This window comes from Lepidochelys kempii, chromosome 4 (genome assembly GCF_965140265.1).
Source record: "Lepidochelys kempii isolate rLepKem1 chromosome 4, rLepKem1.hap2, whole genome shotgun sequence".
Taxonomy (NCBI): domain Eukaryota; kingdom Metazoa; phylum Chordata; order Testudines; family Cheloniidae; genus Lepidochelys; species Lepidochelys kempii.
Window position 1 is genome coordinate 21,259,267 of NC_133259.1, and position 27,540 is coordinate 21,286,806.

Sequence of the window (27,540 nt, forward strand, 5' to 3'; positions counted from 1 at the left end):
TTCTCTGTTGTTGGCTGTGCCCCAGTCCCCTGTTCACCTCTGCAGTAATGGCAGGTATCTATGGCTTTTCTTACAGAAAGGCCATGTCCCTTTTCCCTCCTAAGCTTGGGATGAGCCTCTACAACCCTATCCCACGTGGTCTTTTGTATTGGCCTCCAGTGTCGGACAAAGCTGACCCACCTCACCCCAAAACTCCCTCTGATTGCTTAAAAGGGAGAAGGAGATTTTCTGTTCTGCCACCCAACCTAAAGTCTCCTGTTTGATACAAGGTAGGGGGGAGGGTGGGTGGGTGGGGGTGTGTGGGACTCTTATTGCTGCAGATGTTGCAAATCCTGCCTCTTGCAATGAACTGGCCAAAAAAACCTCCCGCGCGCGCGCGCACACACACGTAGTCTTTCTGCTGCTACTAGCAGGGAAAGCTATTCACTGGGCTTTATGTTGTGGATTGGGTGTATCCTGAAATGTCTTGATTATCCAAATCAGAGTAGTCAGCAGGTACTTGAGGTATCACATTTGTTTTGGCCTACCTGTGTTGTTAACTGCACTTTAACATATATACAAAGCATTGATTAAAAATGGTGCATTTAAGGTTGATCAAATGTGTGTCCAATGCATAGGCATTTGCATTTGAGTGGATCTCAGTTATCTCTTAGATGCAAATGCAACTTTAGAGTACAGGTAATTCATAAACATGATCAATTATCCTTTGTATTTAGGAGAGCAAAGACCAAGTGCTAAATTCTGTCTTTGAATATGCATGCAAGGTTCCTGTTGGTATGAAAGAATCGAGGAACTGTAATTATAGGATTAGTGTGGAAAAATCTGGCAAGATCATTTAATGCTCCTTAATACTGTAGTTTGATTTTTGTATCATATTCAGTTGCGTCATGGACTTTGGAAGTATAAAATGCTAACTCTTTCTAGCATAAGGATTTTCCATAGCAATACTTTCATTGCTTCAGAAGTGTTATGTAAATGGTATAATTGAATGATCAAATGCCATAATTTGGGATGAAAATATGAGTTTGTGCATCAAAAGGCAATAAATGACATTCCTGATACCTTTTAACAAAAGCTATTTATCATTATTGGCTTTTAAGCATAACAGTTATTACTGTAATCCTGTAGTGGCTTGGAATAATTGATTATACTTATTAAAAACACGTCAGTTACTTTTCCCAAATGATAAATCTGATATTGAGCTATCAATTATAATTTATAGGCAATGTAAATTATTCTGATTTGCTTCCTGCTGGATTTTTTTTTCTCCGTTCAGTTTAACTGAAAGCGAAGTGCATCACCAGACAGGGTGAATAATACATGCAGTTGTGTGCACCTTTGTTTTATGGTTAATCTCAGATGCACTCACATTAGCGGATTAGCTCACATCAAAAAATTCTAAGTTTAACTATTGTTAGAAGACTGATTCATTGAAGTCACCATATTTACATCAATTAGGATGCTGGGATGGACCTTGCAGCTTATTCTTTTTAGTCCACTTTGCTTCTATTGGGTGCTAACGGATAGTCACATTTTGTGCAAGAGAGAGAGGGGTGGGGGCAGGTAAGGCTGCACTTGAAATGTATTACATTGCTTTGCATTTTCTTTTGTAAGAGTTCCTAGGGAAAGCTCTTCCCTGTATGTATGAAAGAGACAGTAAATGTGAGGAAGCTTATAAACATGATTCTCTCCTGTGTCTGACCTCTGATTCTCAGGGCCAGCTCTGGCCACAGAAAGAGTTAGTTGATTCTGGATGGCTTTAACCTCTGTTACTAACACAGGGTCTTTAATGGACTCTTCTATTCATCTATACCTGTCCTCCACTGGTGTACTCTGCCGCGCCTCTCCCTGCTCTCTACCCACCTCAAGGTTCCCTTTATACCAAAGACCAGGTTAGTGGAGCCAGCTTACTTGGGCTGATAGGGAGTTCACTTTCGTCAGGGGAATTATCTGCTGGCCATCTGTGGCCAGTTTCCAGCCCCTTTGCACTTCCCAAATCCTGTGTGATGAAAAGACATTGGATCTGATTACAGAAACCAGTCCTATAACTTTGTGGAGATGACTCCAGAAGGGCACAAGTAAAAGCCTGTACTATCTATATAATTTTTACAGTGATATTTTTGGAATTTTTAAATCCCCCAGTGCAACACAACCACACATACAACACCCCAACTAGTGCACAACCACAGACATGCACAACGTCTCCCAGCACGCAACCCTCATTTGCCACTTGCACAATCCACAGAAATCTTGCAATACAACCCAATCCAGACCCAGCAACACAATCTTTATACACAATAAACCCAAACATCCCTCTTATTTTTTTTTAATGTTTTTGACTTGACACCTATGTGACAGAATGAGCATGTACTATAATATTTGAGAGATGGTGTTACATTTTCTGAAAAATCAGGTGATGGGCATCAAAGATAGGGCACTCAAAATTAGTGTTCACTCTGCCTCAGTTACCCATCATTAAAATGGGAACATTAATACCACCTTACTTCACAGGGCTATTGAGGAAATAAATTCACTAATATTTTTGTGAAGCGTTCAAATACAGTCATGAGTGCCAAAGAAAATCCCATGAGGAAATTAATATGTCTTCAGAGCAAGGTTTGAATAGTGTACAGTTAAAAATGGATGGTGCCACACACTGAACAATGAGGCTAAATAAAATATTGAATAGCTGCTTATTCAGTGAGCACTGTCCATCCTTTGCACTGAATTATGTATAATTGTGGGGAAAATAGGAAGTGGTCGTGTAATTAAAGATTGCGTATTAATGCATACACACAAGGGGGCCAAATAAAGGTTGCTTAGGCAACCTCAATTCTGGTATTTCCTAACTTTTGAATGCCTGATTTTGAAACATTTAATGTTCTTTTAATGTTGTTGTTTGTATGCAAATAGATACAAAATTTCATAAATAAATATATATTTATATTTTTGGTCTGGTCTCTTAATTGACTTTCTTTGTTATAGTATGTTGTTTGCCTTACTGTGACAGGTGCTGCTACTATCCTGGCAACATCTTTTCAAAGAGAGTTCTTTGCGTATGGTACCTGACTGTCTTATAAAGGTAGAAGAGAAAAGTGTTGTAATTTTATTTCCTTGCACATTTAATTCAAGTAGTATGAAAAACTGGTCTCACTAAATATGTCTATGAACTTAGTACTCATGAAAGTAAAGGAGAAATAGCATGATGAGAGCCAGGAGTGGCATGGGCTAGGCTTCTGGACACAGCTCTACTACTGAACATTAGTTGTACACCACACAACTCTATGGACAGTGTGGATTCAAAAGTAGACTATTTTGCAGGCCAGCTTGTGCATTTGGGGTGGTGAACATTTGGCTAAATGTTCACAGAGGACTAGGGTGAAGCTGCTAAACTAGCTTTCACTTGTGACTCAAATGCAGAGTCAGATTTAGGAGGCTATTTGATGTGTGGTTATTTGTTCTGTCTTTGCCTCTCTGCCTCTGAGAGCCATTGCTAGAGTGGTACCTATAATCAATGCCTCCACTAAGCAGTCAGGTAGCAGTGACAGCAGGATCCTCCTCCTTCCATTTTATCTGTTGGGCAGAGGAGTGGAAGGGATTTCCTTTTCAGTTGCATTCAGAGGCTTCTATTTTTGCTGTGCTAGTCAGATGGGGGAAATCTTTTGGGTCTGCATGAATGATTGTAGGCATAGGTGATGGAACTGGGGGTGCAGCAGCACCCCTACCTTGAAGTGTTTTTCATCACATACAGGGTTTACTGTTCTGTTCACTGGCTTTCAGCACCCCCACTATACAGATTGTTTCAGCACCACGGATTGTAGGGAATGGAGGCTGCAATGATCCAGAAATGTGTGTAGATGTTGGAGAACTGGAACATGGGAGTGGATGCAGTGGGAAAGGAAACCTGAAAAAGGGAACTGGAGCAGCGCGGGGGTTGAGGGGATACTGAGTGAGGGTTGTTGTATTTGAAGTTGAAGGACGTCACTTGAGTGAAAGGAACTGTGGAGACCTTTGCGCAGCCTTTTAAAACCTGCAAGATTGACAGTGCCTTAATAGGAAAATGATGTAATGGGTGACCACTGTGAGATGGCGCTTGGGGTGCCACTGTGAGTTTGATGCCTTGTATTCTAATCAGTTTTTGCTTTGAGTTTTGGTGGTTGATTTTTCTAATAGTTCTATCTAATCCATCTCAAAGAATACTTAATCATCACTATTTTGAGTGACAGAGTGAGCAAACTATGCTTTGATAATTATTATCTACAAAACAAGTTAATTGAACATGGTGCTCTAAGACAGAGGAGAGAGACAGGACAACTGCTCTTAAGGAGGTGGAAGGTGAGTTGGGTTAGGTATCTTTTTTTTTTAATTGGATCAACTTCTTTTGGAGAGAGACGCAAGCTTTTGAGCTACACCAGGGGTTCTCAAACTGGGGGTCGGGACCCCTCATGGGGTCACAAGGCTATTACATGGGGGGTCGCAAACGGTCAGCCTCTACCCCAAACGCTGCTTTGCTTCCAGCATTTATAATGGTGTTATACATTTAAAAACACATTTTTATATATTTAAGTGAGGCTTACACTCAAAGGCTTGCTATGTGAAAGGGGTCACGGGTACAAAAGTTTGAGTACCACTGAGCTACACAGAGCTCTTCTGGTCTGGGAAAGTTAGCACATCTTGCAAGGGACCATTCAAGGTGGAGTAGTCCATTAACAACTCTGCAGTCCTAGGACAAAAACAGTTGGGGGTGGGGGAGAGGGTTAATTGATTACAGATTGTTGTAATAAGCCATAAATCCGGTGGGACACTGAGTATTTCTTCAAAGGAAGCATTTTTTTTCCCTTTCAGAAAGCGCTCCTATGCTACTTTATTAAAGTAAATTTTAAAGTTGTGTTCAGTTTTTCTCCCCAGTGCCCCTATTAATGTTAACTATAAGGAGGTTGTATTCACTTATATTCCTGGACACAACATAAAAGAAAAATGGACATTTTATGGGTAAAGGTTTTATGAGGAAATGCTATTCACAACTCTCAGCAAGTTTAATATACGCTAACAAAAATGTTCAGTTTGAACTTGTAAGAACACGAACGAACAGACATGGAAATGCCCTAAGTGAAGACTGCATGAATCACATTTAACTCTGCCCTTTGTCTGTATACATGCTTATCCCACAGTTCAGTTACATCAACACATTCTATTTCTCAAACCCCATGTAAGCTCCTGGACTGTCAGGGAAAGCTGAGGGCTGCCCCCCGTGTTCTGAGAAGCCCCATTGAAACCTCTGACACAGGGCTCCACTATAGCAGAACACCTTGCAGGATTGGGATCTAATAGAAAAATCTTACACATGTAGTATCTTGTAATACTTGTACTACTTTCATAGTTATAATTGGAGCTGGTGGAAAAGATAAAGCAAGTTCCATGTCTACTTTCAGTTTTTGCCCTAATCACTTTTTGCTTAAATGTCAATATTTAGGTGTTTTTTTTCCAATCAGTGGTCCAGTATATTTTTCTTTACTTTCTATATCATATGCCTCACAGATGACAGACTATACCTTAATGACTTAGCCAGCTGTTCCACATTGACTTTTCAACCAGCAACAAAACCTTTCAGAAATACCAATCATAGATTAAGGCCATTAAATATGTGGATTATTCGACTGTGAATTTAGGTGGCTTATCTAGTATTTTGGTATGTACATTTACTGTGTACTTGTCATATAAATGACTTCCATGAAGTCTGTCTGAGACCGACAGAATTGCAAGATGCAGTGTACATGTATCTAAGGTTGCAGAACATTGTTATGCTACAGCATTGAATTTGGGAGTTAGTATGTGATCATGTAATTAAAGACTGTACAGTGAGGCAAATGCACAAGTGTCAGAATTAACTTTATGTATTGGGTTTCTTCAGTTTTTCCCTACCATCCTGCCATTAAAAAATGGCTTAATCTTTTCCTTAAACTTGACAACAACAACAGTCACCTTAAGGTGGAAGCTAAGCCTAGAAAACTTCAAAAATTACGAGAAACAGCCCATGCATTCTTAATGACAGCAATCCCTGCTGTACCCATTATGGTATTTCAATGTGTGAAACTTCTGTTTCCAGTTTGTTTCTAGTTTCAACTTTTGTAAGAAGACTCTAAAGGCAGGAATCATAGAATCATAGAATATCAGGGTTGGAAGGGACCTCAGGAGGTCATCTAGTCCAACCCCCTGCTCAAAGCAGGACCAATCCCCAATTAAATCATCCCAGCCAGCGCTTTGTCAAGCCTGACCTTAAAAACTTCTAAGGAAGGAGATTCTACCACCTCCCTAGGTAACGCATTCCAGTGTTTCACCACCCTCCTAGTGAAAAAGTTTTTCCTACTATCCAACCTAAACCTCTCCCACTGCAACTTGAGACCATTACTCCTCGTTCTGTCATCTGCTACCATTGAGAACAGTCTAGAGCCATCCTCTTTGGAACCCCCTTTCAGGTAGTTGAAAGCAGCTATCAAATCCCCCCTCATTCTTCTCTTCTGCAGGCTAAACAATCCCAGCTCCCTCAGCCTCTCCTCATAAGTCATGTGTTCTAGACCTCTAATCATTTTTGTTGCCCTTCGCTGGACTCTCTCCAATTTATCCACATCCTTCTTGTAGTGTGGGGCCCAAAACTGGACACAGTACTCCAGATGAGGCCTCACCAATGTCGAATAGAGGGGAACGATCACGTCCCTCGATCTGCTCACTGTGCCCCTACTTATACATCCCAAAATGCCATTGGCCTTCTTGGCAACAAGGGCACACTGTTGACTCATATCCAGCTTCTCGTCCACTGTCACCCCTAGGTCCTTTTCCTAGAACTGCTGCCTAGCCATTCGGTCCCTAGTCTGTAGCTGTGCATTGGGTTCTTCCGTCCTAAGTGCAGGACCCTGCACTTATCCTTATTGAACCTCATCAGATTTCTTTTGGCCCAATCCTCCAATTTCTCTAGGTCCCTCTGTATCCTATCCCTGCCCTCCAGCGTATCTACCACTCCTCCCAGTTTAGTATCATCCGCAAATTTGCTGAGGGTGCAATCCACACCATCCTCCAGATTATTTATGAAGATATTGAACAAAACCGGCCCCAGGACCGACCCTTGGGGCACTCCACTTGATACCGGCTGCCAACTAGACATGGAGCCATTGATCACTACCCGTTGAGCCCGACAATCTAGCCAGCTTTCTACCCACCTTATAGTGCATTCATCCAGCCCATACTTCTTTAACTTGCTGACAAGAATACTGTGGGAGACCGTGTCAAAAGCTTTGCTAAAGTCAAGAAACAATACATCCACTGCTTTCCCTTCATCCACAGAACCAGTAATCTCATCATAGAAGGCGATTAGATTAGTCAGGCATGACCTTCCCTTGGTGAATCCATGCTGACTGTTCCTGATCGCTTTCCTCTCATGTAAGTGCTTCAGGATTGATTCTTTGAGGACCTGCTCCATGATTTTTCCGGGGACTGAGGTGAGGCTGACTGGCCTGTAGTTCCCAGGATCCTCCTTCTTCCCTTTTTTAAAGATTGGCACTACATTAGCCTTTTTCCAGTCATCCGGGACTTCCCCTGTTCGCCTCGAGTTTTCAAAGGTAATGGCCAATGGCTCTGCAATCACAGCCGCCAATTCCTTTAGCACTCTCGGATGCAACTCGTCCGGCCCCATGGACTTGTGCACGTCCAGCTTTTCTAAATAGTCCCAAACCACCTCTTTCTCCACAGAGGGCTGGCCATCTATTCCCCATGGCTGGCCATCTATTCAGGAACTGAAACATAGTCTGATTAAGGAATGGGTTGAATTTGTGGAAAGACTTAAAATACTTTTCTGCTAAAGAACAGTGTGTAGTAAATAATTAATTATTGGTTGAATCTTTAGCTTGCATTTATGCAATATGTTGTAGGAGATACATTGTAGGAGAATGTGGTATAACCATGGAAAAAATACATAATAGGATGGCATTTAGTTACCAACTTTGAAATGCCATCACATGCTCCCCCCACAAGGCAAGCACCCAATCCCCACCACAGGGCAACTCCGCAAAACCTGCCCCTTCAACAACCACTTAGTGTCTAGAGAGAACACACACAAATAAGATCAATAATATTGGATGTCTCCTCACTCTCGCAAGACTGAAACCCTTTCTCACACATGCACGGTGCATTTGTGGGTTGGTGGGCAGACAACTATGGCAATTTCAACAGTTTTGATCTCTTATCACGTAAACTGCAGAAGTAGGAACACTGCGGCATTTTTAGCTGGACACACACTTTTCACATTAGATAGCCCAGTGTATTTTGACAATTCAAAACTTTAGACCCATGTGTTTAAAAAAACAAACAAAAAACCAGCAGATTAAATTATTTTTTTAGCAAATCCATAAAAAAAGCCAAAGCTGGTCAAATGCTGGCCAGGTGGTAACCCTAATTTCCACTGAGTTTTTCCTACTTTAAGGGATGGTTTTGTTCCTTGTGCTTGGTAGTTAGAGATACAGGTGTCAACATTCTTTCTTTCAATGAGATCTTATTAGGGAATACAAGGGAGTCTTGAGAATGGATTCTCTGCATCTAAAGAAGTTAAAATGACCTGTCAGAAGTGGTTCCATATTGAAATAGTAAAAGCCCTTGTGAGAGCTGATGAAGTAGTGAGATAATTGCAGTCACAACATTTAAGAAGTGTAAAATGGCTCCTTAGAGCCTTAGTGGAATACATCGCAATCCAAGGAAATGAAATCTTTTCTGAGAGCTGTTGAGATATAAACATAACCTCAAATCAAAACCTCTTTCTGGTGTTAAAATCTAGCAATATTGCTCTTGATATCTACAGAGGAACAGAAAGGCAAGAACAGCCGGACAATTTAAGGAGCAATGTTACTAATGAAGTTTCTGTGTCCAGCTAAAAATGCTGCAGAATTCTAACTTCCACAGTTCAAGAGATGAGAGATCAAAACTGTTGAAAATACTGTAGTTGTCTGCCAACAAACACACAAATTGGATGTGTTGTGATTTTTAAATTAAGACTAAAAAATTATATGTAGATATAACTGGTGAGCTACGCACACTACAAGGGGTATAGAAGGCAAAATACATCCAGCCCACAGTGTTAGCCCTTGGCATGTATGCAAAGCTGTGTATTAAAAGCAGTGGGGTGTGGGCTTTTTTGGTGGTATATCTTGGAAAGTTAGCAAATACATGAATTGAAGAAAATGAAATGTATGAAAACAGACAGTGTGAATTAATTTTTGTTCTAAACATAATATGAGGCCCTTTCAAAGAATGCTGTCTGTTCTCCTTACAAAAGTTAAGTGAAAGGCATTAAATAGACACTGAAAAGCTACTGGGTGTTGTGACAAAGTGGGATTTTTAATAGTTTTATTTTTTAATCCTATGTATGTCCCAGTTCGCCCTGTGTTTCGCATGACTAAGCAGTAGGAGAAAGCTAGACCTGAGAGCAAATTTAATCTTAAGAGACATAGGTGTGTATGTTGCCTAGCTGTCTGAGCTGACCGAATGGGCCATTAAAAAGGACTGTCCATGGCCAACCCATATTGATGGAAAATCCAAGAGGACAATGGAAAGTCCAGTCATCAGGACACTAACACCAAGCAACCAACAGCCTGGGTAGGGGAAGGATTTCCCACCTCTCATCAGAGAAGCTAAGCAGAGAGCCCAGGTTGAGAACAAAAGATTAGGAAGTATGCAGCTCTGGAAGAAGCTTGAGCTCTCTCACATCATGGGAACTGACTAAGAAAGCACGTCAGAGGGGGAGACAGGGACTAACAATGGAGTTCACTTCAGCTTGGCTGGTGAATTGCTCTGGGTTGACGATAATGGACAATGCTTTAATCTTTCATGTCTCTATACTAACCTAGGGACTTCGAATGCTATGTTCCAGTTTTCAAAGTAACAGCCATGTTAGTCTGTATTCGCAAAAAGAAAAGGAGTACTTGTGGCACCTTAGAGACTAACCAATTTATTTGAGCATAAGCTTTCATGAGCTACAGCTCACTTCATCGGATGCATACTGTGGAAAATACAGAAGATGTTTGTTTTTATACACACAAATCATGAAAAAATGGGTGTTTATCACCACAAAAGGTTTTCTCTCCCCCCCACCCCACTCTCCTGCTGGTAATAGCTTATGTAAAGTGATCACTCTCCTTACAATATGTATGATAATCAAGGTGGGCCATTTCCAGCACAAATCCAGGTTTTCTCCCCTCCCCCCCCACACACAAACCCACTCTCCTGTTGGTAATAGCTGATCTAAAGTGATCACTCTCCTTACAATGTGTCTATAGAGACTGGGAGTGGCTAAGTCATTATGCAAGGTAACCTATTTCCCCTTGTTTTCCTAACCCCCCCCCCCCAGACTTTCTTGTTAAACCCTGGATTTGTGCTGGAAATGGCCCACCTTGATTATCATACACATTGTAAGGAGAGGTTTCAGAGTAACAGCCGTGTTAGTCTGTATTCGCAAAAAGAAAACGATTACTTGTGGCACCTTAGAGACTAACCAATTTATTTGAGCATAAGCATCCAATGAGGTGAGCTGTAGCTCACGAAAGCTTATGCTCAAATAAATTGGTTAGTCTCTAAGGTGCCACAAGTACTCCTTTTCTTATTGTAAGGAGAGTTTACCTCTTACTGGAAGAGAAGAAGCTGATTCTATATGGAATAGCTCACCTTAAGTGATCACTCTGGTTACAGTGTGTATAATACCCATTGTTTCATGTTCTCTATGTATATAAGTCTCCCCACTGTATTTTCCACTGAATGCATCCGGTGAAGTGAGCTGTAGCTCACAAAAGCTTATGCTCAAATAAATTGGTTCGTCTCTAAGGTGCCTCAAGTCCTCCTGTTCTTTTTTTGAGGATACAGACCAACACGGCTGCGACTCTGACACCCGACATTTAAAGGAGACACTAAATTCTTTGTCTTTGCCTCGTAAAAGAGGTTTTGGGGGAAAATTAATCAGACCGATGGTGGTGAGGGTGAATGAAACAACTTTTTATTCTTCATTCGAACTGATCTGGCCTTGCCTGTGAGGATTTATTCCCTTCATGCAATGCTCACTCTGAGTTGATCTGAAAATAAGAGCATTAAAATGTTGTTCAACCTTCAAGAGGAATTTGAAGTTGACCCTATAAAAATAAGACTGGCATTCCGGAAATTTTATGTAGAGTTAGAGTATATGTTGACCAGAGCAACTTTTTTAAAATATAGGGCAATTCGGGATATGACCATGCTCAAATGAGGGAAAAGTGGAATTGTTGTTGTGCTCCTAATCCTCAAATAGCAGAGCCCTGGCTCACTTCTGATCCCTCCTGATCTCTGTGGAATTTCCTACCCTCCATCCAGTGCTCCCCTCTTTCATCTGATAAGTTGCGTTTCCTTCTCCATATCTCTGCACTTCTGATGCCCACTTAACATTCCAGTCCCTCTTCCTGAGTATCCAACAGAGCCACAACAACCACCTTTCTCCCTGGCAGCAGGCTGCCTTCTCTGTCCGTTAGGCCACCACAAATAGGCTGGATGCTTTTCAGGTTTATAAGCATCATTGTCATGTTTATTAGGTCCCCTCTACGAGTTCATCAGTACAGCTTTGTGCAGCCGTATACAAGCGGACATAAACTTCCCCCGAGCCCACTGGAGGGAGAGGGAAAGAAACCCCTGGGCCCTGCCAGAATCTCCCTGACACTTCCTTCCTGTCCTTGAACTGTGTTCTCAGCAGATAGGTAGATTGCTCTTATTAGCTTATCAGCCCCCTGCCTAATTAAGCCATCGAGCACCCATCTCTCAATATAAGACAACTCCAAGTATGTAATAGCTAGTACTTTAGTGACCAGAGTGCTGGGTCGGTTCTAGGCTCCTAGCACTTGGTCACATCCCCCGAGACACTTCCCTGTTAAAGCGGACTTTTGAGAGTTCTGTGGAGATTCAGAGCCACTCCTTCCTCAAGTAGGAACTGACTTGGGGTAGGAGGTTTCAGTACCTGACCTGGTGAAAGGCTGGAAGAACAGCTAACCTCTCTGTCTTCTTCAAAGTGACACACCAGAGCAGCCATGGGATCTGCTCTCGCTCCAGAACAGAGTTTCAGGGAAACAGGCTGAGATCAGTTCTCTTCCCCACCCAAATCAGGAGGAACCTGGGGAACAGGCTAGACAGTCTTGTTTGCTGGAGGAACTGAGGTGGTGGGTCAAGTGGACCTGTTGGCTATTGGTGGGTGGGTGGAGAGACCCGTGAAAGCATCAGGGAGATCAATTCCTGATCAGCACAGTAGAGCAGGGTCAGCCTGGGAAAAATTAGCAAGCGAACTAGGACCCTGCTAGAAATGCTAGTGTGAGGCATAGGCTGCATGACAAACTGTGAGTTTCATGAGAGAGAGTGGTACTGATTATTTTTAATCTTAAAGAGCAATCATAAGGCTGGGTTAGTGCTAGAAAGATTCTGAACAGCTTGTTCATGTGTTCATTACAACCAGACTGAAATTATGCAATCTTTTCTTTTGATATTTTTATATTGGCCATGGTTGAATTGAAATACTTCTGTGAGAAGTTAACCCTCAGATTTTCAAAAGGCTTTTTTGTTCTGCAACTTTTTCCTGTCAGGTGCTGGTTAGATTCAACATCTAGACTATAAAATGGTATTGAACTATGTAACTGATATTAGAACACAACTAAAACTAAGTTCAACACTCCTCCACTCCCCCTTTGTAAAATCTATAAAGTAGACAGACTGTCTTCTCCCTTCTTTGGTTATTATCAAGATTTATGTGTTTTCTGGCTCTAATAACCACTGAAGATTTTCTCTGTCAGTATTCACAAAAAGAAAAGAAGTACATGTGGCACCTTAGAGACTAACAAATTTATTTGAGCATAAGCTTTCATGATGCATCCGATGAAGTGAGCTGTAGATCAGGAAAGCTTATGCTCAAATAAAGTTGTTAGTCTCTGAGATGCCACAAGTACTCCTTTTCTTTTTGCGAATACAGACTAACACGGCTGCTACTCTGAAATCTGTCAGCATTAACATGTTGCATCAATACATTTTGATACTGATCTCAAGAGAAGTTGGTGTCTGCCCACTATCCTCACACTGCTTACCCTTATGGAGAAACAGTTGTAACAAATTAAATTGCCTTCTTTCGGTGGATGATGCAGAAGACATTACATGTATTTTATGGTACAATTAACCAAGTTTGATACATTACCCTCTTCCTACAGAAGATCAGATTAAAGGCATCTAGCCTGTATCTAGCACAATCCCAGTTTATGAAGTGAGGTAAATCTGTTTTCATTTATAGAACAAGTGTTGACACGGTCTAACCAAGGTTGGAAAATGACTAATATTTTTAAAGAAATGCAGCATTTACAATGTGCCCTTATATATTGTTGGTCTGGTAAATTATTTTAAACAATTGAATATATATTATCAGAATTGAATGTGCCTCTTCAAGACTTTTTTCCCCCTCTCTGATTTTTTTTTTCCACATACCAAGGCTCTGGATTACTCCAAGCTGAAATGTTTTGACTTTCAGAATGTTGGAGGAAATAGTTTGAACTATTGTAAACAGCAGAATTGTGTAGGAAAAACATGGAGGCCCTGGAGGATGACAACAAACCTAATAGTGATATCACTTTGATCTGATTAGAGAATAGTTTGAGGCAACATATACTTTTGAATTTCAATGCTACATGACACATACAATCAAATGAGACTTTACTGGAGTTTATACAGGCTTTGGAAACTACTGCATACTTATGTGCTGCCAGGAGTTGTGTATCTTAAGATAAATGCCAACGTGTACAAAAGAAATATATGGCAGATATCCTTTGTTGAGAGGAAGAGCTCTTGATAAAGTATTTTGGTAGAAGTTGTATTTGTATATAGACCAAAAAAACTCCATCCTATGTTATAAGCACACTATTCAGGTTGCAACGTCAAACACAACAATTAGGAAATGCCAAAATTAAGGTGGCCTGTGAACATTAATTTGACTTTCCTGTTCATATGCATTATGAAACTATCTTTAATTATTTGATTACATCCTGTCATTTTCCTCTGCCTTCAAATCAGGCAGCTTCTGCTATCCACAATGTGTGGGTGTGGGCAGGAGGATCATGGAGAGATCAGCTCCCTGTTCTGTGGTCTGGGGCCCAGCCTCATGCCAGCACTGAACACCTGGAAGTAGCCAAGAGAGGGAAAGTTTGGCTTCGCCTTGTTAGCTCTGTGCTGGAGTGAGAGTGCTCATTTACACAGTGAGATTGTGCATATTCAGTCTGGTCAACACTGGGATATGTGAAAGGCTCGAACATGCTCAGTGAAGATGGAATTTTAGGAGATTTTTAGCTGCTACATTCTAAGACGCCTCTATTTAGCATATGCAAATATGACTTTTCAAAAACTTATAACTTGGTTAAATTTGGGTGGATTTCCACAGGGATGGCAAAGGCTACATCCCTGAGACATAGGTCAAACTTCAAGTCTTTTTAAAACTAACTTTTACAAAACACCCAAATCACAGAGACCCCTACTGTGTCATCACTTCTCCTAACTTCAGTAAACTACTTATCAACAAGCATTCCCAACAATCTTAGTCGTAATACACTTCTGTATCAAAGTTACCCGAATTCAAGGTTTTCATCCACTTACTTCCTTCAGTCTCAATTTGTTGACTCTTTTTTCTTCCCTCCCGTTCTGATGAGCAAAAACTGCAAGCCTGCAGCTAACATAAGACCTTTATCTCCAGAAGCCCAGCTTATTCAAATTAATCCTTAATTGTGTGAGGTCTATTTTATGAATTCGGGGTGGCATGTGATGTCTGTACCAGGAGCCAACAGCCCACTGGTCCATCAGTCATTGCAAAATGTATGTACAGTTAACATTTAAAGAATTATGTATCTGCACTGGAAAACTCTTTTCTTAAGGTGTGTGAGTTAAAGCGGGTCACCAGAAGGTGATAAACATGCTCCTGTCAGGTACAAAGGAAGAAATACTTGTCTTTCTCTGTGTACTCATGTGTATATTGTGTATTGTGTGCTTCACAGTGGAGATCTATTTGCGTTACTGAGCTTGGTGCTAATGAAAAGATTGCAGAATCACATGAGAGCGGGAGAGAGAGAGAGAAACTGCAGGAACAAAACCAAAATGGCAGGCCTGTCTATTTAAGTAAAGACAATGGGGGGTATATCTGGGGTTCCTGAGGTATATCCTGAATCTTTCACCGAGGAGACAAACTGCTAGTGTGTTTTATCTTATGAAAGGAGGGTCACAGCTAGCCAGATTGGAAAACACCACAAATACTTTTGTGATCTAAACTTCGTTAGGCAGCAAAGTATCTTGTTAATTGAATCTAAGCTCTAGAATGTGTGTCAGGATTTGGTTTTACATGTAACCATTTCTTTTCCATAATTCAACTTGCTACCTTTCAAATCTCTATAGTTGGCTAAATAAACTTTAACTTGCTTTCATTGTAAACATACGCAAGTTCTGTGGGTTAAACAGAGAGATGGTCTAAGATGGAACTGGTAAGCGGGGTACTGTTCCTTAGGGGGAAATGGATCTATGAATTCTGAGTGTCCAGCAGATCAGGGACTGAACACTCCATGGGGATGCTCAAAGGGCTTTGGGGGTTGGAGTGTGCCTCTAGTAACCTGCAGACAGATAACAGAGCCTGCATATGCTAAGAGGTTTGTGTTGCCTGGGATTTGTGTTGCCTGGAGCTGGTGAAGTCAGGGAGGTGACACCTAGCAGACACAGGCAAGACTCACTCATACTTAAGGTGGGGGCGTGGTCAGGTGCCGCACAACCCTGGGTACCCACGAGAAGTGACCCAATGAGTCCCTACTCAGTTTTCTTTTACTGTAGCAATAATTAATAACTTAGGAGATGTAGTAAAACTGAAGTTGCATTTAAAGCTTTGTGTGAATACAGTTTAATTACTTGACACTGTGATGAAATCATGAGATCATGATAATACAACATACATTGAAGATGAACAAATGTGTAAGTGCTTTATTATTAAAATAACACATGTGAACGAACATTTTTCTTTGTATTAAAATCAAGACATTCACAAACAAAACTTTAACCATTAGTAGAGGTTGCTCTCATCAATCAGTTAAAACAAAAAAAAAAAAAAATAGACCTATGAAGATGACTCAAAGGCTGCAAAGTCAAGTGTTCTGAAGTTAGGAAATGGCAGAATGAATGTTGCTCATACAACCTAAATTCAGCTCCTTTACCTGTAAACATTATGATACAGACTTCAGTTATGTGCAGAAGAGACTATCTGTGAAAAGTTGGGTGTAAGTAACTTGCTCTGCATCATGTGGGAAATTGGTGTCCACTCTTCCTGCAATCCCCTCCTTTGTTCATTGCACACCTTCCAGCTTCTTCAACAAATAAGTCAGGGGTCCTACAGACTGACTCCTTCACTAATCAGTCCCAATTCATCTACATAGCACATCTGCCCCATGCACTGAATGAATGAGGATTCCTGTTTTGGGGGAGGGGGAAGAGAGGGGAAATGAGGTCATGTAACTAATGGCATACACAGAAGGGGGCCAAATTAAGTTTGCATAGGCAACCTTCATTCAGGCATTTCCTAACTCAAACTCAGCTCAACTTCACTTTTTAGTCCTTAACTTTGTGTTTCCTAATTCTTTCTTGGTGAAAGCAATAAAGCAACCTTGACTAACATTAAACAGTGTTTATCATCATTCACAAACAAAACAGTCTTGCTCAAATAACATCAGAAGTTTGTGATAAGAGCTAGGAAGGGAACCCAATTGTGTGGTGTTGTCTAGGTAATTCACAAATAAGTGGATTTAGTTTCAGGCTAGTTGGCTGTTTCTGTGAGAACAGAAGTGGGACAGGAGATGTCCAATATGAAGTTCTCTCTGGAATAATTTCTCACAGAAGTTCTGGATATGTATTGAGAGCGTCACTGTAATAAGTGATTCTGACAAATGGACATTTATCAGCCACAAAGGAAGAAAGGAGTTTGTTTGGGCATTTTAGGTTGTAAATGCTTCCCTTCAGGAAGGCAAGCTGATGTTCAAAGCAATGGGGTGGGTTCTTTTTTTGTTTGTTTGTTTGTTTTCTTAATTGCTCAAGAAACTACCGTTGGTTACTTACTATTTCACTTGATTCTCTGCTGCTGTGAACTGCTATATCACCATTGAACTTACTTAATTTACACTAGTAAAGATATTGGCCAAAGTTGCTAACAGTGTAAAATTATTGAGATTGTTGGAAAAGTTCATAAGAAGGCAGCTCTAGCATTCTGTTATTTTTTTTTTTACCCTACATTAGACTACACTTTAAGACTACCCAGAAACTGCAGCTCATGCAGAATACAGCTATCAGTCTGCCCTTTGTTAAAGTTTCTCTCACAGACCACACTATGACTGCTCTATAAAGGCTCCACTGACTTTCAGTTCATTTCCAGCTGCAAGTTAGGATGGTGCGTTTTGAGTTGTAAAGTTCTTTATGATTTGGGCTTTATTTATATTAAAGATGTAAAAGTGCCTTCAGCAGTTAAGATAATTTTGGAACGCGCAGGTTGGCAGTCCTCATATTTGTATGTTTTTGGGACAGGAAACTCTCATTAGAGGGCCTGCAATTTGAATTTGTCTGGTCCGGAAGAGCTAGTTTCTGGTGACTTTCAGGGTATGTTGCAAAGTCAGTTGTATTTATTTACTTACACTTCTAGAGGGGGAGTGAGCAGAAAGTTTTTCGGTTTTGCTCAAGGAGTTTTTATTGCTATTAGTGACATTGTGTCAGTTTAGATTGATTATGGTATATGTCTGTATAGGATTGTTCGCCAAGAAAGTATAAGCTAGATCAGTGGAGCTACAGATTCATATCAGCTACAAAATTGGCCCTACGGTGGGCCTATTGCGTAAGTAAAATAAATACAAATCGTTCTGCAATGCAGTAGAATTGCACAGAAAGCAAATGCTACTTTGGCTACACATGCAAACATGTCTACTGTGCTGTCCATTACTTGTTAAAGTTTTATTTATGACATGAAAGTTGTAAAATATTTCCTTTCCATTGAATGTTTGTGTGTTCTGTTTTTTGTTTGTTTGTTTGTTTTTGTTTTCAGGCATACTTTATATTGCTTGTATTTTTTTTGTCCAGGTTAGTTTCCTGTGAGTGTTTTTTTTTTTTCCCCCAACTCTTTCCTTGTAGCAGCATGCCCCAAGTTAGTGTCACCTCTAAACTTAATAATTAACAGCTAGTCAATATTTCAATATTATTAGTTACTCCTGTGCTTTATACCAACCTCCTTGACATTCTTCATATACTTTTTCTATAATTTTGATGACTTGGCAATTAAGAAAAAATCAATCAATCCAGATTGTCCACCATGGTTTGTTCTGCATGCAGGGAGGGCATTTGTTCCAAATAGTTCCCTGATATTCTCCTCTATATGCACATATATCTGTGTGCATATCTTAATAGCTTATTCATTTTATTGGGCGTTAAGTCAAAATGTGTGCATGGGGATGTAATTTATCCATAAATTAAGTATTTAAATTCTTATCCCATTTCAGAGAATATAGTATAGCTTGCTAGTAATTGTTGGTTTTAACATGTGAGGTGTTTCTTCTTTTACTTGTCTAGATGAAAAATTGAAGCAGCATCAGTTAGCTGAACTGCAAAACCTAATATGTTTGTGTCCCAAACTTAAAAGTGTTACTACTGATGTGGTTTTTTGTTTGTTTGTTTTTTTTTACAGAGTGCAGATATGAGTCCTGCCAGTAGTACCACTTCACTTCCTGTTAGCCCACTTACTGAAGAGCCAGTGCCTTTCAAGGTAAAGTGAATTCATTGTAGAATAAATATTTTATGACTGTTGGCTTATTATGTTGTTTTTTCTGTGAGGTGCCCTTAATAGCACTTTCCTTTTATTAAATTGGTACCAGCTGATATTTTAGTATTCTTCTGAGCAAGCTGATAACATCATTGTATGCACTTGAGAAGATGTGAAAATAAAATGTTTTGATTGTAGGAGGGTTATTTTTCTTCTGATGATCAAGGTTAAAGGTATAAACCATCTTTGAAAAACAAAAAAAGATTTTGTTTCAGTCTGCTAAGGTTGTGACATGTTTATATGTGATATCTCTGATATCTTCCTTTGATTTCTGTTTACTTTGTGTTTTAATCTAACTTATGTTTTTGTACATCAATTTACTAATCCATCACCATTAAGTCCTCTGGTCAGAAACAGTTTTATAGTAGATCCATTGCAAAACACTTAAATCTGATATCAGATCATTCTGATACTAAATATGCTTAGGAACTTAAATTGTGAAAGAAAGTAACTTTAAAATACTACTTTGTAAATATACTATTGGGCCAAAAGTGGTAAATAAATCAAACAAATAACTCTTTAGAAATGAGGCCGCTGAAATGGGGCTAGCATGGGTCGACTGCTACAGTTCTCGGAATGGTAGCAGTATTAGTCTGTATCAGCAAAAACAATGAGAGGTCTTTGTGGCACCTTAGAGACTAACAAATTTATCTGGGCATAAGCTTTCGTGGGCTAAAACCCAATTCATCAGAATCATGGAGTGGAACATACAGTAGGGAGGTATACCATATCAGCCACACCATCAGAGGCTCGTCCACCTGCACATCTACCGATGCGATACATGCCATCATGTGCCAGCAATGCCCCTCTGCCATGTACATTGGCCAAACTGCACAGTCTCTATGCAAAAGAATAAATGGACACAAATCTGACATTAGGAATCATAACATTCAAAAAATAGTAGGAGAACACTTCAATCTCTATGGTCACTCAGTAACAGACCTAAAAGTGGCAATTCTTCAACAAAAAAACCTTCAAAAACAGACTAACCTGAAACTGCAGAACTGGAATTAATTTGCAAACTGGACACCATCACATTAGGCCTGAATAAAGACTGGGGGTGGTTGGGTTATTACAAAACCTAAACCTAATTTTCCCCTTACTAATTTCCCGCTACTGTTACTCACACCTCCTTGTCAACTGTTTGAAATGGGCCACTCTCATTTCCACTACAAAAGTTGTTTTTCCTCCCTTGGTATCCTGCTGTCAATTGAAATGGCTCATTAGCACTGACCCCCCACGTGGTAAGGCAACTCCCATCTTTTCATATGCTGTATATTTATACCTCCCTACTGTATATTCCACTCCAGGCATCTGATGAAGTGGGTTTTAGCCCACGAAAGCTTATGCCCAAATAAATTTGTTAGCCTCTAAGGTGCCACAAGGACTCTTCATTGTTTTTGCTACAGTTCTGTAGCTAAATCCAGCTAATTGTTGCTAAAGGTGCTTTGGAAAGCAGTACTTGGGCAGCCTTTATCATGTCACAGAGAGAGTGTTCCTTTCCATTATGTAATAAGTGAGAATGAATAGGTGTTTTTGCCTAGTCAAACACAATGACTCCTTGATGCAATTGTTTTTGGGTTGCCCCCAGCCATGTGAATAGAGTGGTGACTGAATGAGAGCCTTAACACAAATTATCTTTATTGTGCTTGGGCATGAAACTCAAGAATATATACTGAGGAGTTACTTGAACAGTGGCTTCAGGGTACCAAGAGAAGAGGGGGCAAGAGAGAGTGCTGATGGTTGATTAAAATGGTTCAAACATGGTTGTTTTTGCTGGAATTCTGAAAGTGGAACTGCTTCTTCTATGGGTTATAAGATTTGCTGTGCCTTGACAATCCAAATACTTCCTTGAGAGTATAAATATTTTTGCATAAAGCACTAAAATACTGTACTCTGTGTTTGCATCCACTCTTTTTTCTTTGCAAAGGAGTAGGGATTTAATGGAAACTGGGACAGTAGCGCGCACACATACAGGTCCAAAGCTTGGTGCAGCTGACGGGTCAGTTTTCCATTTAACTAGTCCTGGTGTCTGAGACCCAAAACAGTCCCGGATTATTGCATTGAACAGCTTCTCTAATCTATCCCAGTGGGATTAGCCTGCTGGCACTGTCCCTCTCCTCCCACTAACATCCCCTCTAATCTGAGGGGAATCCACAGCTGCCTGTTTAAGGTGGCGTTAAGTGCCTTTGTGGTGTTGGAGCTGAGGGCACAGGGTCAGGACCAAGAATTGGACCCACATTGCAGAAACAAAATTCAGTGTATTAAATGTTAAACTCCTCCTCATCCCACTAAATTAATCAATCCTTCCCAATACTCTTGAGATCAATGAGACTACTTGCATATCAAGGTACTACTCAGCATGAGTAAGGGTGAGAATCTAGCCCTAAACAGTTAATCTAGTCATTTAGGACTAGATCCTCAGCCGATATCAATCAGCAGAGCTCCACTGACTCCAAAAGATTTAGGCCAATTACACTATAGTGTATTAACTTTTAACAGAAGATTGTGTTTGAATACCTAAGATTGGCGTGTAAAAGAGCCAAATAGCCTGTGTTGTTCCAATAAGTAGACTTAAATGTTACTTCATTTTATGCTATATGCTGTGAAAATGGTACAGGGTACTCACAATAAAATAAGCATGTTTTGACTGCAGCGATTTATCACTGGCACCTTTTTTCATTTACATTCACTTTTGAGAACAGGATAACTACTTTGTTCTGGAATTCATGTACATTTTGAGGTCAGGCACAAGAGAAAGTCAAATACATCTCTCAGCCAATGCCATTAAGTAGAAATAAAGTAATATAAAATGCAACAATTTTTTTTTCTGTTATTGCTTCCTGACTCGCTCCAAGAGAAAGCAATATTGTTTCAGCAATAATGTGAGTGAGTGGCTTTACAAGCTATAGGCCTTTCCAAATACTGTCAGCATGTAATATTGGCTTTTGATGACAGGCAATGTATTACTCTGGCTAGTGCGATCATACTCCCCTCCCACCTCTCTGCTCCCTCGAAGACAACAGAGGTGGAACTAAACAACAGAGTTACAAGCACTAAGTCTTTGGGCTAGTTAATGATCTTCTGTACACAACTGAGTTTTTACATTAGATTGTGAAATTAAACCAAATCACTACTCATGATCTTTCAATACTGAGATTATCCTGGAAATTAAAGCTGTCCTTCCTTGTATTTCTCTTCTGTGGGAGAAAATCTATAGTCCTCTGTAAAGAAAGAAATCCCATAATCCTAATCCTATTATCCAACTAGACTAAAGCAAAATTTATAGTTGTAATGCAGAGCCTTTTGGGTTATGTGCTATATAAATGCAAGTTGGTGTTAAGACTGTTGTTGCAACATTAAGGTTATGATTTTAATCACCAGAAAGTTGGAGGTAAAGCTCCTAGAATAATCCCTGCTATGCCATTTCCCCTACCATTCATAACATCCCAGATTAATTTATGGCCCAGCTTCCACCTGTAATGGATCCTGCAGCACTTTGCCATTATATTTACCACATATCAGATCATGTTCATCTGTGAACTCCAAATTATATGAGAGGGGATTTGGAAACACTCAGAGGCAACTCCCAATTCAGTGAGAGAGGCAGCAGCTGGACCCATTTTTTTTAATTTGATTCGATCAATTTGAGATATTTCAGTGAATACAGCATCTATTTGTAGTTCTACGTGTTGCGCAAGAATTAGAATGCAAACCTTGCAATGAAAACAAGAAATAAAATAAACCATCCTCCGGGACCATTCACAGTTGAAAAAAAGAAAAAAAGAAAAATCCCCTCATAAAAAATGAATAAATAAAAAAATAATATATTTGAAGACATTCACCTCATTACTGTAATGGAAGAGTCAGCTTTTGCCTGGAGGAAAGAAGAACTTTGCAGAGTAGCCAGAAGGCTGACAAATAAGTGCATGTCTTCAGTATACTTTTCTTCGCATAGCTAGGTAAGGCTCACACTTACATACAGAGCAGCATTCTGTAGCTATGCATTTTAGAACCTTCGCATAAAAATGTTGTTCAGACATGCCTGCAGACAGTGCTGTTTTCGAAAGATCTTATCTCATTCAAATCAAATCCAGTTTTCAATTAGACACTTTCTATCCTCAGCTATTTCTACAGTTAAAGATTTTTTTTTTAAGAAGTTACAGTTTCCCTCCGAATGAAAAATAAACCTCTTCATGTTCTCATTTTCAGTTGAAGGTTTTTTGCTTAAGTTTTTTTTGTGTGGTGCGTCTGAGAAAAATCCACTTTGGATAGAGGCATAGTCCTATCCAAAGCATATGGAGTGTCTTGTAGGATCAGGGCCTAAGCCTGGAAAATATCCTTCTGAAAGTTGAAAATTGTAGAAAGTTAGGAACAACTTGAAAACAGGAGGTTAGAATGGCAACTCTCATATAACCTCAATGCTAGTGGTCATCCTTCATTATAATGATTAAATAGCAGCCAATGTGAATGAGATTTTGTTACATCCATACTAGTTTCAAGCTGTTATTAAAGAACAGTATTATTCGTGTACCGAGTACTCCTTTAATAACCAGCTAGCTAACATTTTCATTTTTGGGGGTAGATGCATTTTGAAAACCAACCCAAGGAAGGTAGAGGGGGGGGGTGTAGGGGTAGAGGGAACTTTTAAGATCAACTTCCAAGGCATCATTATTGGTATTTTCAGGACATGATCGTTTTCCCTCCTTACTCAGTCCTGCTAAATGGCTGTTGTGGTCCACTAGGAGTTGAGGATGCTCAGTCCATTAATTGGAGTGACCACAAATGCATGATAATGTCAGACATGTAAAAAAATACTACTCATCACCGATGAAACTACCAACCAGAGAGAAATTATTTTCCCACGATTTCTGGTAGATATATATGTGGGGGGAGAACTAGCTCTTGTAAACATGATATTCTCCCCCCACCCCACCCCCCAAGATGAGATAAGCTGGCTGCTTTTTCTGCCTGTGACCCTTTCCCTCCTTCTGTATTCTAATGGCAGACTTCCATGATACTTGGGGTCCTTGGAAGAAATTACCCCACAGAACATGCCATGTGTATCTTTCCTTCCATGCTGGCTAGGGAGTCTCTTAACTTTTCTGCAGTATCCTTCCAGTTATTAAGCGTGTCTGAAATAGGGTGCAATAACCTATAATGATGAGGAGTCATTGGTGCTACCGTTGGGTTCAAACTTTATCTAAACAAGGTACAAGTCAGGAAATTATCACTAGTGTATGTTTTAAAGAATGTAAGGCTATTTGCAGGCAGGAATATCTTGGAGATACTTTGTAATCAATCAGCGTAGTTAACCATACATTAACACCAAGCTTTTACTGGAAAATATTGGTTTTAACCATGCACAGGACACTGCCCTTACTTATAAACACACTTTTATTTTTCAAGTACTGCTGGAGTTTAATGACGGAGCCTTTAAGAAAAGAATGCTGAGTCTGTCATTTATTTTTTATTTGTACAGCACCCGGTACAACGGGGTCCCAGTCTGACTGGTTTGTAGTTGCTACCGCAGTATGAATGTTGTTAATAATGAACTGCATTTGAGATGCAGCCTTAATCTTAAACCTATTTTACTAATTAGGCATTTGAATTTAAGAAACAAATCCCTGTGTCCTCTGTCCTACTTCGACGGAGCTGAGAATTTCCTTTAGCATTTATTATCCCAGACTACTGCGTTCTGCCTTCTGTAATTAGTACTTTTGATGCTAATTCTGAGAGTGAGAAATGGCGGCAGCAGCAGCACAAGTAATGAAAGTGAGCGATCCCTGGCAATGCTACTGAAAGGGAGGGTAGGACTCGGCTAATAGTTCTCCCATTCATCCTCTAGCTCCTTTTTTCTGCAAATCTATTTCTGTGGGAGCTGTAGCCTGGATACTGGCTATATTTAACAGTCTTTCCGAGTGCTAAAGCATGTGATTCTTCGGTAGCCAGTGGCATTTTTATGTAGATCTATATCTGGAGATTTACTTTCCATCTGGCCAATAACCAAGCTGATATTTTATAACAGAATTATTTTGAACAGTCAATACAGAAGTAATCATGAGTGCTGGATAATATAGCTCAAATAGCTTTATGACTGATTGCTTTGTGGATCTAGTTAAAGAATGAGCCCTTGTTCTAATGTATTTAATAGAGATAATCACAAATCTGTATTATACTAAGAGTACAGCCCATTCCTGATGACACACAACACATTTACACTTTGTTAATTAGAAGTATCCAGTCTATGTTTTAAGCATTTGGTTGAACGTTCTCGAATGAGATCATTTTTAATGGGACAATTTTTTCTCCTCCAAAAGCATGTTCATCAATAGTCACAGTGGTCTGGCCCACTGAGCAGGTGCAGATTTAGCCTTCTAAGACTGTCACTCTGAACCCAAAGCTTCATTGCCTGAACATTCTGCCTTAACTGAACATCACCTAGGCACAATAGCATCTGTTTTTGCTCTTTCTATAGAAATAATTTCTCCTAAAGTGACTTGAGCATCCACATTAGTCACCCAGTTCCACTGACTCCTCGCTTGCTCCTTTTAGACCACACTATCCTCTGTTCTTCGCTGTTTTTAATCGGCTCCTTTCCACAGACTCTGCTTTGTGGCTTCTTCAAGGCCAATCTTTATGATGGGGGTAATCTCTCCGTTCTAGTGCACAATACCCTCCCTCTGCTTCTTTATACTATTCCTTAAAATCTGACTGATTTTTGGATAGACTTCCGATGCTTATGTTAACCCCAGTGCTTCCTGACCCTCAAGGGTAAACTTGTATGGGGTCATAGCCTGAGTTGGGTTGTGAACTCATTGTGGCAGGAGCCTCGTCTTATAATAAGTCTGTGAAGAGTTCGGACTCTATATATCTAAACCTCCTTACCATAGTATCGGAGCAGCTCATAAATAAAAAAAAATATCCTCAGTACACCCCTGTGAGGCAGGTGTTAGGAGTGCCCATGGAGAGACAGAGAGCGGTCACAGGAGTCCTAAGTGTCATGCCTCAACCTACGCTTCTCCCAGAGTAGTATCCTACAGTTCACCCCACTTTAGACTGGATCACTGAGCTACAGCACTCCCTGTTTCACAACCCAATTTATTCCAGCTGGCCCAAGTGGGTTTGGGTCCGGCTGTGGAATCCTCACTGGGAACTTGTGACAAGTACGCAGTTAAGTGACTCATGACTGCTTTGTCAAAGACCAGTATGATTTAGTTGTTCATAGAAACTTAGCAAGCAGAGAGAAACAGGATTAAAACAATATGTGTCAATATGTATCTCCTCTTACCTAACTTTTAAACTTCTTTGCAAATTTAGATAGGCTAGCTTATTCCAGACCCTCCTTCTGATTTAGAGGACCACCTTGCATCTCTCCAGACCCCTTCCCCTCCTCCCTAATGTGTCTCCCCCATTGAGTCTCACTTCCTGTTCCTGTTTGGGAATCTGTTTGTATTTTGCTTTCACGGGTAAGGCTTCCACATAGAATGAGTAACTGAACCTGTATTTGCTGATGCATAGTGCAAAATCTTAACCATATGACCCCCCACCCACCCTTCTGTCCCAGGCTTTGTGTGCATATGCTATTCATCTCTTTTAAGTTAGTTTGGCTTCCTTAATTTGATGAAGCTCTTCAACTTACTTAATTAATACAGTGGGACTTTCCTGTGCAAGGCAGAGAAAAATCAAAATTGTATACAGTTCACTAAAGCAGCCCTGCAGATCGTAATGGTATGATGCCTACTCTTTTCTGTACAGGTTTTGATACTGTGCTTATCACTGTAGTATCTCAAAGGGACTCCTAAGTGTCTAAATCACTGTTGAAAACAACTTTATGCTCCTAAGTCATTTAGTTCTTGCAATGCTGAGCAGAACAATGTCTAAATATCTTCAGAAATCGGGGCCTGGATGTCTTACTGGAAGATGCTTCAGTCAATCACAAATTATTAGGTTCTGCTTAAATGAACATAGCATGTCACCTTGAGCTACCCAATTACTGTGATAAATGCCCGGAAACCTACCTGCTTCAACAGAGCCCTAGTCTTGCTGCACGTGCCCTGACCTGAAGTTACAAATGTTAACTTTTAACTTTTTTCAGTATTGCATCCCCAAAGGGGTAGAGTGTGCCATGTACTAACGGAGCTAAATCCTGAGAAGTCAAGGTCAGGCTGAGAAGGATTAGAGCCATAGTATGAGCTCTTTCCTCCCCCCTCCCCACGCAAATAAATAAATAAATAAATAAAAAATTGAAGTGCAAGATGACTTTGCAAAATGCTGCTGTTTTTTTTTTCCTTTTGAGAGGGAGGGGAGGGCTGTATCCTTTACTTAAGTTGCCCTACATTTGGAATAACAACATTCCCAGCACTCCTATGAGGTATAGCAAATTTTGAGGTAATCTGAGTGAGCTTGTGGATTTTAGAGCACTTGAAATAGTCCACCTTTTAACAGAGAGGACCATTGTACTATAATAATTTCATGAGCCTGACCACAACTAGAGGATAAGCATTAGTCAAATCTTGGAAAAGGCCAGTTCTTGTTTCCTTCTCCAAAGCCTTCCTCAAAGAAAGAGGAAAACGGAATTAAAGCTAAGGGAAAAGTCTACTCATCCAGATCCAGCAGTCCTTCCTGAAGGCAGG

General features: G+C 40.2%; 1 protein-coding gene across 9 annotated transcripts in view; it reads left to right on the plus strand.

Annotated features, from left to right (window-relative positions):
• Positions 1 to 27,540, plus strand: part of CCSER1 (coiled-coil serine rich protein 1) — a 1,062,049-nt gene that overhangs the window by 515,533 nt on the left and 518,976 nt on the right. For all 9 annotated transcript variants that reach the window (XM_073340691.1, XM_073340694.1, XM_073340695.1 and 6 more), the window contains exon 7: positions 18,770 to 18,847. In XM_073340691.1, coding sequence (XP_073196792.1) covers positions 18,770 to 18,847 — 78 coding nt within the window. The remainder of the gene's footprint in view (positions 1 to 18,769; positions 18,848 to 27,540) is intronic.